The following is a 15,190-nucleotide window of genomic DNA, read 5'->3' as shown; positions in this document are numbered from 1 at the left end:
AATTATGCAAACGGAACAATCCACCTAATAGTCACTGAGTTAATTTGTTAAAATAAGAGGATTATGTCATGTATCTATTCATTGAGTGACTGCTTGTGACTGATCAAAGGGCTCAGACAGATATTTTGACCTGATTAGGAAAAGCGACATTCGGTATATTCCAAAGTAAGGGCGCTGAAATATGAAGTTAACAAGGTCAAAAATGTACTTGAAATGATATTCAAAGAAAACGACTTCACCGAACAACAGAATTAAAATCTCATGTCAACAAAAATGACTCCAATCTTGTAGTAAACATGCAGAGTCAGCAACCCTGACAGATTACCCTACGGGTTAGACTTGCATCACATATTAATTGACTGACAGATGCACGGTATGAACGCTCCAGGAACTGCAAGGCATGTCTGGACAAATACACACAGGAAGTTGCATGCATGGTGAGTAAGAGAGAAGGTGGCTTCATCACCGTGAGAATACGTATGTGTGTGTGTGTGTGTGTGTGTGTGTGTGTGTGTGTGTGTGNGTGTGTGTGTGTGTGTGTGTGTGTGTGTGGGGGTGTGTGTGTGTGTGTGTGTGTGTCTGTGAGCGTTACCTCTCTGAGCAAAGGGTCAGCAATACTGTCCAAGCTGACGGAGCCCTCATAAGTCAGGTGGTGAAATACGTTGAGGGCACGCACTGCTTCTGGCCCTCGCTGCTTGTAGCCGAAAATAAGGTCAATCCACTGATGCAGCTGACATGACACAAACTCGCTTTCCAGGGCCTGTCAGAGGAGCACAGGGCAATTAGAGGTGAGAGGGACCCCAGGAACACAAAGCACTGGAGCCAAAAGTCACAAGGCAAACTCAACTTAAAACACAAACAGAGTGGAGATAATTCCTGAAATAATGGTCTGAGGTTTTTTTTTTTGCCAAAAGTCATGTTTTTGGGCAAATTTATCTTGTTGCAACATCCCCGCCGCAAAAATTATTATTATTTTTTTTTCTTTGCCAAAATCACTTTTTGTGACTTAGTAAGGCGACAATTTGATATTGCACAAGCAGAACATTAAATCCTAGTCACAGACATTTCAAACAATGCTATGAAGCAAAAGGATTGGGTGAAAATGTAATGCAGCCAGTCTGATGGTGTAGACATGTGTTATGTTATATTCACACCACTTAAGCCTTCTCCTATTTCTTTCAAATTTCAATGTAGTTTATGGATAGTATATGTTATAGCCCAACACAAAATTTGCACAAAATTCTGATGTAAACATTTTTCTTTTTTAAATGTAAAATTCTGAAATACGTGGGTGCTATTAGAGATAGCACCCTTCACTTCATCCTGAATGTACCAAACCTACAGTCTAAAGACGGCGTTGGCAGCGTCATGCTTTTGGTTTGCTTATTTTTAGCAGGGCAGGGAGTTTAGAAGAGCTTTACTTGTAAGAATGTCAACAGCCCTAAACATATAACCATAGTTACAACATAATGGTTAAAAGTGCTAAAAGGATAACGTCAATGTCCACGCCTAAGTCAACCGAGAATCTGTGGCAAGATTTGAACACGTTTGCTCTCAGTTGCTCTCGATCCAGTCCAAGTGAATTTGTGCTAATTGGAGAAGAAAAATGGCCTTTAAGCTTCTGGTCTGTGTGTGCTAACTTGGAACAGACACATCCAAAAAGGCAAACACCTGGAAATGCAGCAGAAGGTGCTTGCATCAAGGATTCAAGTTTTATTGTAAAACAAAAGAAATGGAAAAAATATATTTAATTTTCCTTTTATTCACATTCATGTTCAGATTGTTATGTTGGTCTGTTAAATAAAATACGTTGAGTGTTTTGGGGGTTTTATATTTAAAAAAACATATCCAAGAAGTTAAAGGAGGATGAAGAATTTTGCAAGGAGCTGCAAAATGCATCATATTCACAAACCCACTCACAACATGCAGAATTAAAAATAAAAACAAATTATGCTCACAGTCCTGCTTTTCACTCATACAGTGCATACTCTGTATAAGGAAATGAGCCAGTGGAATGAAATACATCATCTTAGGTGCCTCACTGACTTAGTGAGATTCAGCAACCATGGCCAAAACAAACTGGCACCAAGAGGATGAAGGAAAACAAAGACAGGAATCATTTGGGAAAGCACCGTTTGAGCTAACTTTACACAGCATCCTCAATCTTAACAGAAAAGGAGCAGAATAGCAAATTATGAAAATGAAAACTGTGACATGCCTCTTAAAGCATCTTCATGGAAATTTCAAAAACAAGTGGGAGCCGCTTTTGCTCCTGTTGTTGCTGCTTTCAGTCCTTCAGTTTTGCAACTCTACAGTAAGGGGGATAATCACTGTGAACTCAAAAAGGCTTTGTGGAAGAGTAAGACTAAGGATCAATAATTAACTTAGTGGAGAGAAGCTATCATATCTCTTTTCATTAGATATTATTTTTTCTTATTGTTCCGGCTTATCGTTGTGATCTAAATAGACTGTGGAGCTGCTGCTCAGCCAAAGCAACAAGGGTAAAAGTGTGTTTTTTTATTCATCTACACAAAACAGAAAATACACAAAGAAACAGAATTTGAAGAAATTCAACTTCTTTGGAATGATTTCCCAAAACACATGAATATATTATTGTCTCTGTGAAATAGACAGTAACAAAACAATTTAAAGCACATTTCCTAGAGGGAAATTTTATGGATTTAGCTTGCAGTTCAGAGTCCAACTGTACCATTAGGTTAGGGTTATGTAACTTAACCACAGAAAAATAACGGCTGTTTTATTATAGGTTAAATGGAGACGTTTGCCTTAATTTAACGATCTAACAAAGGACAAACTTCCCATCACGGTCATCTCTCCACTTACCACAGTCTCTTTGTGGAGACAAAGAAATGCCCTTATTAATACCAAGATCAAACACACTTTAAAACTAACTGCAGATTTAAAAAAACAAAAGGGAAGAATAATTGCTTTAGTGGAAAAACAAGCTAGATTTCTTGCGGGAGGACTGGAGAGAGACACTGGGTATAATTTTAAGAAAGCTCATTACAAATCTACAGCACCTATAGAAAACATGCAATGGGGGTCGGAGCATTGTTCCACAGCGTGCTACAACATAATTCCCATGCAGGCAGAGGTGAAGCTTTGCAAGAGAAATTTACACTCCTCCCCTCACGTCAGGAATAACAGCCATTACCAACAAAGCCTGCTCGAGCTCACAGAGGCAGAGTTTGCCACAGGGCATATCACGACAATTGAAAGTGGCACATGCAAAGATGGGAAGTGGGAGGAGGAGGAAGGGAGGGAGGAAAAAAGAAACAGAGAGAGGAGGGAAGAAAAAAAGAGACGGAGAGAAAAGGGATGCAAGTCCAGAAGATTCACCGACAGAAGAGGAAATAAAAGAGGAAGTAAACGTGGGCTAGATGGGGGGGAAAAAAAGAACAAAAGAAAGCAAAAATAGAAGAACTGCACTACGATTCTTTTGAACAGTTTAAAAATCCAAGGTAACGTCAGGCATGTTTATCCCATCAACATGACAACATTTCCACTGCAGCCGTTCCTTTCTCTTCCATTCAACCGCCTTTTCTGTTTAGGTGATGCGGACATGCCATTAACAATTTTTCATTTTCCCCGTTCCACCCCCGCCTCCCCCCCACCCACTCCGCTGGTGTACGCGCCTGATGGAGCACAACCAGGCAGCGCGGGTTGAGCTTGGGGAAAGGTCACCTGCATAAGACCAGCCAAACTCTGCCACTCTTGCTGAAAAGGTCAAGAGTGTTCCCATGGCGTCCTTCTACTTCAGGTCCAAAAACACTGCGGCCCCTAACCTCAGGGTATATTGTTTCTGCCCAGCTGTGTTGCAGAAGTTGCTCTGCGTTTATAGAGGAAGTCGGTCGTTATGCCTAAATTAGAAAGCAGAGGCATATTAAAATCTTTTAGTGGGAATATAAGGTACATTTTTGCTGCCTTGCTCCACCTTTGGCACAAAGTAGTCACAGTTGTTTGGCTTGTTAAACATGAGCACGCTACATGCTATGAAAAGACTTTAAATATAAAACAGTGGGAATCAGATTTCTATTTGTAATAGTTGCTTTTATCACAAAGCCGTAAAAGGACAATAGGACGTTTTGTTCATCTTTGCTGACCCACAAGTAGGATTGTTCATATTTGTATACAGAATCATTTGCGACCAAAATCCCTTAGTTCTGCAGTGTATATCAAGCTATTTATCAAGTGGCCTTTGTGTGTAGTTTTTGTGTTAATGCAGAAAGCAGACTTGCTGAGTTTCTGCACCAAGTCATTTGAGACTAAAGGAAAAACTGAGTTTATCTGATGGTAACAAATGACCCTGATTTGCTGTTTTGGTGCTGTATACCTGAAACCTGTTGGAAGTTGGGAGTCCCATGCTGTGCGCTGTGTTTAAACACACACTCTCAGACATAAAGACCTTTGCCCCCTACCCAAGAGATGGGGCCCAGCTTCATAAAGGGTAGCATTATAAGATAAAATTGCCCTTTGCCCTCTCCTCTAGTGACATTGTAGGAACTCAGGGTGGAGGGATAGTACTGAGTTTAATAATCCACAATTTGAACAAGACATTATAAGGAAAAGTTAGAGGGTAACAATTGAGTATTAATTATTATAGAATATATTGTAAAATTGTTAAATTGATCACTAACAGATAAGTATGGAGCAGGAAAAAGACACAATTTTAATTTGCTTGCGCAACGCAATGTAAATAGTGTAACAACACATAAACACAAATTCTAAAGCAAACCAATAAAGTCACATACATTATACTTATGAATTAAATATAAGTTCAAAGTTATAAAAACCAAAATAAAATAATTTTAAATCACTTAAATTATTCAATATTCACCAAGTAAGGTAAACATTTTCCTAAGCAGGGAGTAATGTAGTTCACTGAAAGGAATGAGATAGTATAAAAAAGTATTTTGCTAAGTACATTATTAACAAATAAAAAAATTTTCTATATGGTGAGACCTCATTTTATTCCTGTTTAAACTCCTGCGGGAATCAATCAAACTCCTGTGGAGTTTAAACAGGCAATCCTCATAAAGCTTACCATCCTGTTTATCCGAACAAAGTCTTCAGGCTTCTTGGCCCAGGCTGGCAAGTCCACATCACAGATCATGGTTCCGTCTTCCCTCATTCCTAAATGGTAGCCATTGCTGTTAACAAACATCTCTGGGAGATAGTAGAACTCGGGAATCAATTCCTAAAGAAGAGAAATGTTCATATAATATTACCCAGGGTGATTCTGAAGGCCTGAAAACAAATATGTCTGTGGATATAAAGGTGGGAAAAAGAAGACAAAAAAACCATAAGAAACAATCTCACTGAGAAGAAGTGAAAATTCAAGGGGAAAGGTAACACAAACAAACTTAACAGCAGGCCATGGGAGGGTCGTCGAGCGGCGCTAGTCCAGTTATTCCAGGCAGAGGTGTTAGGTGTGTTAAATGAAACTGGAACTGAGTTGGGTTTTTCTCTCTAGTCTCTAGGTTCTTGTGATGGGGTCAGGACCCTGCTGTGGAGGGGAAGTGAGCTTGGTAAAAGAGCTCTTAATGTAAAGCCGAGTGTGATTTACACCAAGGGGAGAGCAAATATTGACCTGAGCTTTGAGACAACATGCTTCCCAACAGGATTTTCTGTTGTACTTAAACAAGAGCAAATCCCATATGTTTGACAGTTTCTTGGAAAATTCATACCCCATTGGGTTTTTTTGCCACATTTTTCTCACAGTGACCACAAACATTTGCAGATTTCATTTGTCTTTTATGTGATAAACCAACACAAGTTGAATAAATATGAAGTGGAAGAAAATTGATTAATGGTTATTAAAATATTTGGTAAATAAACATGTGATATGCATTAGTGTTCATACATGGTAGAACCACCTTTCGCTGCTATTACATCCGCGTGTCTTTATTGTTTTGTCTCTTACACCTTTGTGAATTCAGAGGCTGAAACTTTTGTTCATTCTTGTCTGCAAAACAGTTCTACTTTGGTCAGATTGGATGGACACCATCTGTGAACATCGGTTTTCACCTCTTGATACAGATCCCCCATTAAAATTACATAAATATATTTTTATCTAAACCATAACATTGCAACTCTGGATATTTCAGGGATTTGGCTCCATCTAAATTTGTATCAGTCCTAACCAGCTTCTCTGTCTCAGCTGAAGAAAGGCCTTCATAATGCACAATGCTACCCACACTGTGTTTCACCATGGGGATGGTCAGTTAGCTGTAATAGTTAGTTAGAATTTCTGTCATGTTTTTTTTTTGTATGCACAAAAAGGACAAGCTTGGTCTCACAAAACCAGAGAATCTTCTTCCATATGTTAGCAAAGTCCCATACATAGCTTGTGTCAATATGCAACAACATGTCTTATGACTTTCTTTTAGCTATGACTTTCTTCTTGCCTCTATATCACTAGTGACAGATTTAAGGAACGCACAACATCAAATTGTCCTGTTGACAGGTTCTCCCATCTGAGCCATGAATTTCTGCAGCTCCTTCAGTTTTACCAAAGGCCGCTTGTTTCTGAGATTAATGCTCCTCCAGCTGGTCTGTCAGATGGATAGTTATATCTTGTTAGTTGTGAAGCTCTCCAACATTTTTCCAAATTCCAATGAATTGAATTTTGCTCCTTATGCCAAAGGTTTTGATTATTGTTACTCACAGAATAGTTATACCGACATTAAACTACAGATATGTCTACTCAGTTCACCAATTAGCTTACTTTGGAAGTTAATGGTAACACTGAATTTAATCAATGGATGCCAGAGTAAAGGGAACTAAATATAGATGAATGCCAATTTTTCCCAAGTACCGTATTTTCCGCACTTTAATGCGCACTGGATTATAAGGGGCACCATCAATGAATGGGCTATTTTAAAACTTTTTTCATATATAAGGCGCACCGCATCATAAGGCGCATAGAATAGATGCTACAGTAGAGGCTGGAGTTGCGTTATGCATCCACTAGAAATAGCTGCAGTAAATGGAATGTCAACAAAACAGTCCGACTCTGGTCGGCGAGGAGAGCCTTCAGCGACTGTGCCGGGCCGGACGATGGTCACCCTTCTCCGTTCGCGCACAGCATGTTCATGGAGAACGTGGTGCTAAATGATCTGCAGACGACCTGATTATCAGGTCGGTAGGTAGATAGGTCAGCCAAACTTTATTAACAAACCAGTGTTCTGACATCTATCCCAGCATGCACCGCGCGCTTTTTCTTCTACGGGCGAAAATGAAGTCGGCGGCTTCTTACTGTAGTTGCTAGACCTGTCGTGGCTCAATATTGGTCCATATATAAGGCACACCGGATTATAAGGCTCACTGTCGGCTTTTGAGGAAATTGAAGGTTTTTAGGTGCGCCTTATAGTGCGGAAAATACGGTACTCATTTATGAAAGAAATTTGAAAAACATACATAGTTTTCCTGCCACTCCACAATTATGCATTACAAGTTTAAGTAGTATGAACACTATCCATCCATCCATCCATCTTCTTTACACCCTTGTCCCTCAGTGGGGTCGGGAGGGTTGCTGGTGCCCATCTCCAGCTAACGTTCCGGGCGAGAGGCGGGGTCACCCTGGACAGGCCGCCAATCTGTCGCAGGGCATGAACACTGTCTTTAATTAAAAATTTAATGACTAAACATATATTAACAATTTTAATACTGCAGCATGGTTAAAACTGAATGCAGTTTAAATGGACAGACTGTCCAGGAAAGGTTAATTAAAATATAGAAATAAAGGAGACAGCACTTATGCATCCTCCATTTTAATCCTTTACCTTCTTGATCTAAGAAGGGATAAAGGAGTAGAGCCATTGCGCAATCAGGCATAAGCACTCTAGGAATGTAGGTCTTTCACCCTGTTCTCATTAGACACACAGAAAAGTTTAAGAATAATTGTCTTTCTCTCAGGCTGAGATTATCAAGTCAGTACTTTAGCTCCTCTAATTCTCTTTATTTTATAAAAGCAGCATTTGTCAGATTCAGTGGTAATAAAGACTTTAATCCTGCCTATGGGAAACTTACTGCTTAGAGCTTTTAGGTGCCCATAAATCATTTGGTTTTCAGAGAGTGAGTAGCCATGACATGGTACAGGCCAATAAGACTACTGGTCTGCTGTTGGTCAGATTTCACCCTCTGCACATGACAGGAAAAGGAGTAAAGAAAAACAAAAAAAAAGTATAATCTGTGTTTCCTTCTTTTCGTCCACATACACATAAGCACACTTTCCCTCCGCTTTTTTTTTTTTTTTGGTTGTAAACTTGCTGCTGTAACTCACTGCCAAGCTGTTAAAACTGCCAGCTCTGCTTTCAAGCCACCCTCCCATGGTAGCCATTAATTCTGCAACAGCATTGTAATGGGCTAACAAGTCAATCACTCAAGCCTACATTGCTTTACACTGTGTCACCTTAATGACATGTTTGTCAAAATCTGTCACCAGGAGAGTGCTGCTGGATACCTTCAGACAACACACTGGCAGTTTGTGTGTGTGTTTCCGTGTGTGTGGATTTGTCCCCGCTACTTTAAAGAAAAGTCTATATCTCTCTTTGTCAATGGGCAGCTGTGCCAGCATAACTTGACTGCGTGTTCATACAGACATAAATGAGAGGTATGGAAGAGAATTAACATAAATTGCAGTGTTTTCAGGAAGGAGAGGTTCTTTTTTCAGGGGTGTTTCCATTTGACTTGCTCCTTTAAGGGGTCATCCCCTTCAGGAGTTCAGCCTCCCTTGGCCTTGTCATCATTACTACAGGAGGAGGCTGGGGTTAATGAAAGAGAGACCCCGCTAAAAACAAGCTCCCTTTAAATCAGAGGCCCAATGGACTGCTCAGTGGTCTGAGCCAGACTGACCTTAACCCTGTAAGCCGACTACTTTTGTTTCTTTCCCACTTTGGTGGATTTGTATCCAATTTTACGGGTAATTTTGTATCGGGTTGTATCATTTTATGCTCTTTTTATATATATCCATAAGCATAAAATACTGTAACTAGCATTGAACTTTTCCCACATTAAATCTACAAAATGCATTGTATTTTAAAACTAGCACATAATTGTAAAGTTATCTCCGTAACACATTTTCTTATCTGAAATGTGTGTTTTTGCAGCTGCTTTAGAATTTAAATGGGTCTCTTTGATGATCTTTAAATAACGCTCTGCTTGCCAAGCTTGTGGTAGTTCAGGTACATCTACATGTATTGGTGGTTTTGCAGTTGTGTCACACGCACTATGCCTCCTTTAAACTTCGTCAAAGGGGTGAATACAAACGCATGACACACTTTTCAGATTGTTATTTTAAAGAAATTAAAGCAATTAATTGTCTTCTTTTTTATACTTTGTGTTGGCAAATATAAATATATTGATGGTGGTAGCTACATACATATGTATATATATACATATATATATATATAATTTTTTTTATTTTTATTTTTTTATTTTTTTTATTTATTTATTTTTTCGTTAAGAATGCAACTGCAAATAATTTGTGAAAAATTTAACTACTGTTGGATTTTGTCGTAGATTTTAAGTAAAATATGTTTTTTAAAATGCTTTTTGGGAAGCTAATGTACATAGCTGCAATGCTACTTAACATGTTCAATTCAACACCTTGATCTGTTGAAATTAGTAGGTACATTTTTTAGAGGAGCTCTTAGGTATTCCCAGGTTTTATCTATTTGCGACAGGCTGTGGACCTGAACATCCTTGAATACGAGGCTAACAAGAAGCTAACATAGTGCCATTTCCTGCAGCTTGCTGATACTAGAAACCATGAGTAACCCAAACAAAGTAGCTCTTGTGTAATATTTCCGCTTTTCTATTAAATTATGAAATCCTTTTAGGAATACTGCCCTGTCCTTCATAGTACAATGCCTCTATTAGTTTAGCAACCGTCTTACGTGTGTAACAACAAATGCATGCAGACATGCAAGTGGCCAAAAGTAGACTGTGTTTGTTAACAGGGTGGCATTTGACTATCAAGTCGTTCAGCGGCTTGCAGTGTTATACCTCTTCCTCACATGGATTGCTGGTTCTCCCCATGATCCCAGCAAGTAAAAGCCCTGTCTGTACATAAAAGACTACATTTTAAATAGCTTTTGTCATTAATGCTTTATTAATTGCCTGAGGCAACACTATCCTACGCAGGGTGTGCTAGAAATATATGACACTTTGAGGTCAGTGCGTATCCCTGCTGTGTGTTATGCAGTGGGCAAAATGGAGGCAAATCAGCAGGGTTCAGCGTTTTTCAGTGCGTGCACAGAGATTCTGTAGAGAGAGAGAGAATGCTTTGTTTTCCTTTCAGATTCAGCCTTTGTTCAAGAACAGTCTACCTCTGAAATACTTTGCTTTTTGCATGAGATAAATCAAACATGCATAGAGTATGTGCACACTGCGGGGCTGCGATTTCTTTTTGTTTAGATAAGACATTTATAATTAATGGGATGTTATTTATTTTTATAGTCTTGAGAGCTTTACTGAGGAAGGAAAGCAGGTTTTGTGTAATTCTGCATGCATTCTAACAGCAGGAAAACAAAGTATTGCTACATCGTTTTGTTATTTTCAGGGTTGAACTTTTGTCTCACAGCCAAACCACTGAACCACGTCGATACACAAACACAAACACATGATGGTTCTACAGTTGCAAGGGCAAAGCATACACCCGGCACTGTTATATTTCTCACTTTTACATCCGACGTGTCTCTTTGACAGTTTCTCCAAGAGCGTGTGATGGCAGAAAACGTGCGATCAGGATGGTCGAATTTGTTATCGTTGGCACCGAGGAAGAACGTGGTGAAGGGCTCCTACAGAGAACGAAAATGAGACATCAATTCAATTGAAGCTCAAATGGAAAAAAAGACGATAGTTTTCCCACGTTTTTTGACATGTTGACTACCATGGCATGACATGCTAGCTGAAAAAGAAATGTAATTTTTCAAAACAGGCAATTGCTCACTTATTCAGAATATCTGCACTAGTTTTTCTTGTTATTTCTTCCAGCTGAACACTAGAAAATAGCTCTGAAATAATTTTTTTTATTAAAACCTGAAGAAAAAGAATTATTGTGATCTTTCTGAGAGCAGCAAATAATAAAGTTTGGATTTCAGAGAGCCTGATCTCGACTATTGGCTGTTTCAGAGAACAGATCGGCCACCATGTGGAAGACACAAACCCGCTGGAACCTTTCTAGCTTATTTCAGGGAAACTCCCTCAGTTCATTAGCTCTTTTGTAGTAATAATGACCATTGGATAGCTAAACCGCACTTTCTCCATAAAACTGTTCCAGTTTTGTAAGCTTTCCAAAGCCATGTGTAAAGTGTTCCAAAGAAGCTCTGCGGGTTATAAAGGCCCATTTTATAGGAACCATACTGGAGGTGAGGTGCCTCCTGCTCCTCTTCCTCAGTAAATGAGGACAGTGCTCAGTAACCTTGATGGACATGTCTCTGGCGCTCACTGGGTTGCCTGAAACACATAAACCTGTCACAGCAGCCCCTGTAAATCATTACCCAGCCACTCTTTATTTAGTTCACATATGCTGGTTTACTGGCCTGTGAAATGTGTTTTCTGAGCGCCATTGGTCCAACTCAGCCCCAATCAAATTGAAATGTTGAGCTGCGTCCTGTGCAGAAGCCGACAGACCTCAAAGTAACAGCATCATCAAGTCTGACAAGTGACAATCAACCACTGCACACACACAAAAAAAATGAAACGAAAAGCTGTCTGAGGCGCTGGTTTGACTTCACTCCTATTCACATTCTTGACTAATTCTCCGATTAGAATAATAACAGGAATGGAGGGCGGCGAAAGGAGTGATCATACTCACTATTCTGACGAGCCAATGCAGAGTGGTGGCAGCAGTGGAGTAGTGGGAGTCGTAATGATAGGGAGGTGTCTGGTCTTCTTCTCCTGACTCATAGCGTTCGGAGTAAAATGCTGCACGCTTTGGATTCAATCCGCCAACAGGCTGGAAAAACAGACAGAAAAAAGCTTAGTTCTGGCAGTTTTGGTTACTTAATTTAAGTTTACCAATATTTCTAACCTGACGGACTTTCTTACACTTAAAAAAAAATCATCTGCTTTAAGAAGGCAACAAATGACTGATTATTTGAACATCTGTGCATTCTCCAACTAGCTTACAGGTTACATAAATAAAGGATAAATCCTTTCCTGCTTCTTTCAAAAAATTTCAGAAAAAAATTATTTTCTAATAAAAAAATTAAATTCTTTAATATTTTTAGCTCAGAAAACAAAGTCTCTATTTGTGTGTCATGTTCCTTTTACAATTTACTGTAAATCATGTTAGTAAATGTCAGTGGTAGTAGGTAATTCTTTCTCACTGCTTTCTCGTCCAGTCTTAAAATTAACTAAAGTTTCTCAGAGGGGAATAAAAAAACCCTTAACTTATGTGAAACTGCAAAATATGTGCATTTTGCTTTGCATATCATTGCCTCCTTTGAGAATAAATCTGTTCTGAAAATCCTATAATGAGAAAAGACCAGTGACAGAAATGCTTGCTTAGGTATTTGGTGAGTAGTCACCTTTCTAGGTCAGTAAATCCAAGTACACAGCATACAGCCTTGCAAAAGAATTCAGAACATCTTCACATTTTTGTCACATTACAACTAATAACCTCTATGAATTTCTGTTCAGACTTTGTGTGACAGATTAACACAAATTAACACGAAATTGTGCAGTGAAAGGAAAATTAAACATGGCTTTCATATGGCCTAACTTTGAGTACAAGTCACGATGTAAAAGTTTTCTTCAACTTCAACACGCTGCAATCAATTTCTCTTAGATGTAACCAGTAAAAACCTTTACAAGATGCTGTAAAAAATACAAAGCAGCCTTGACCTCATTTTCACAAAAACAACACAAATTTGATTTACCAGTCAGAAAAAATCAGAACAACTTTACAGTATAAATTACTGCTTCAAACTATAAAAAAATATATGTCCACATTGGGATAATTGTGAAAAAATTTAAATATGGACTACAGATATAAAGTTGTGAACAGAAATAAAACAAGCTCAGGTTGCTGGAAAGCTTAAAGCACAAATGGAGCTTCAATGTGTGAGACTTTTTATGTCAAACCACATTTATTTTCCTGGTCGTTTAAAAGGTCCCGCTGTCCTAAATTCTGTCAAAAATTAAAGGGTAGAACAGCAAAAGGGCAGAGGATGGCATAGTGAGGATCAAGAAAGGGGAAAAAAAAAAAACTCTCCCGGCTAAAATGTTTTTCATTCATGCAGGTCAGAACTAATTTATCCAAAAACATTTTCAAGCCAAGATTTCAGAAATGTTACTTTTATTGCTGTGTTCAGAGATGTTTTCTATTATTTTGCAGTCCTGATGGAAGTTAGCAGGTCTTAACACACAAGGAGAGATACTGCAGATCGGGATCTGAATGAATATCAACATTCACAAACTTAAGAACAGCCATGAAACATGGCTGTAACAACTAATAAAACACTACAATTTATGGACAAGAACATGCAGGTGTAAAATGTCCGCAAGCACATAATTATGAAGATAGAAAAACAAAATATGTTCCTAAATGCATTCACCATTAAGACACTTACTTCACTGTTGGAAGCTTTGATAGTTTGGTTAATAATTAAACCAACTCCTCTATAATATCTTACGTATTATTGCGACACCACCACTCAGGCTTTCATCTACATGAGTTCTTAATGCAACACAATGACTCCCATTAAACCCACATTTAGTGGTGAATAAATTGCTTTTCCTGCGCTTTCAATCACAACATCCAATATAAGAGCCTTGGAGGCATATAAGCAGTCAATATTAATATACTCAGTACTACTGAATCAGTGACAAAGGGGGAGGAAGACTGGTAATGTAATCAATGACTGTTTTTTCTGCCTTAAAGCAGGTTAAGAAGAAATGGAATAAACTGCAACTATAAACATTTTGAGACCGGATTGTAAAACGAAAGCAATTTCCTGGAATTATTAAAACTGCTGCTAATCTTTATCCAAATGGAAATCTCTGTCAAACTCAGACAAAGCATCTCTGCAGTCACATCTTTGTGTGGAACACAACACATTCCTCAGGAGAAAAAAAAATGAAAATGAAAAAAGTCCTAACTAAATGGAGACGTTTTCATTCTTCCTTTAAGTTTAATGGCAAACCACATCAGTGTTAGCACAACCGAGAAGACTGAAGGAGAAGTTTATTGAGATCTGCATAGATTTATGGGGTGCTAATAGCCTTGCATGTGACGTCTTGGCCCAGATGGATTGGAGTGTGAGACACAAGACGTCACACACTCCATCAAACCACTGCTAGTTTGACTAATGCAGTTTAAAGCAATGCAAAAAAAGTCAATGAAATACATTTGAAACAAGGAAAACAAAGGTGAAAAAGTTCTCTGCTAGTACTACTTTGTATCAGTACTAATCTTGTCAAGTCAAGTAGTTTGTTTTGATGTTTACCATCTTAAATATTTAACTGGATGTCTACTGCTAAAAATGCCATGCAGTGAATGAATATATGTTTTTATAAAATAAAAAAATACAAAACGTGACCTTGAATTTTGCTGTGCGTGTGTTCTTGCACAGCAAACCACACACACATTTTCAAGAAGCTCCAAGTTACACAGAAGAGATCCAAAAACAATTAAGTTGACAAGGTGTTTCCTATTAATTCAGTGTTTGGCTGTAAATCAATGAGACAAAAAATATGCTTACAGTGTTCCCAAGTTGTTCAGCTGTGTTAGCATAACTAATAAGAAACATTACCTGTGTGTGACCGATGTTAAAAAAACAAACAAAAGCATAACCCCTTTTTTTTGTCTTATCAAAACTTGTTTTTGGCAAGCAGAGACATTTACAGAAAACAACAGAGCGTACCCCTGACTGATGGGGCCTGAATAGTTTTAGCAAGTGACGCCATTCATGAGGCTAAAAACGATGAACATACATTTGTTTTTAGTGATTCTTGGGTGTATTCTTCTATCTTTATGTCCAAAACAAGCAGTGAATTCACCTTATTACTAAAAACCATCATGCTTTGCATGAGTTAAGACCTGGACCTCTGGGCAGTGGCGCAAAAAGTGGGTATGCAGGGTATGCAACGCATAGGGGCGCAGCACCAGAGGGGGCGCCAAAACCCCGTCTGGAGGGGGCGGCGCGCCGATGATTGTTTT

General features: G+C 38.7%; 1 protein-coding gene across 8 annotated transcripts in view; it reads right to left on the bottom strand.

Moving 5' to 3' along the window:
- Positions 1 to 15,190, bottom strand: part of nbeab (neurobeachin b) — a 220,500-nt gene that overhangs the window by 17,826 nt on the left and 187,484 nt on the right. For all 8 annotated transcript variants that reach the window (XM_008426297.2, XM_017308169.1, XM_008426293.2 and 5 more), the window contains 4 exons: positions 11,843 to 11,983; positions 10,704 to 10,823; positions 5,066 to 5,218; positions 593 to 760 (listed from right to left, as the gene is read on the bottom strand). In XM_008426297.2, coding sequence (XP_008424519.1) covers positions 593 to 760; positions 5,066 to 5,218; positions 10,704 to 10,823; positions 11,843 to 11,983 — 582 coding nt within the window. The remainder of the gene's footprint in view (positions 1 to 592; positions 761 to 5,065; positions 5,219 to 10,703; positions 10,824 to 11,842; positions 11,984 to 15,190) is intronic.

Source organism: Poecilia reticulata, linkage group LG13, assembly GCF_000633615.1.
Source record: "Poecilia reticulata strain Guanapo linkage group LG13, Guppy_female_1.0+MT, whole genome shotgun sequence".
NCBI lineage: Eukaryota > Metazoa > Chordata > Actinopteri > Cyprinodontiformes > Poeciliidae > Poecilia > Poecilia reticulata.
This window is presented reverse-complemented; position numbering and strand designations above follow the sequence as displayed.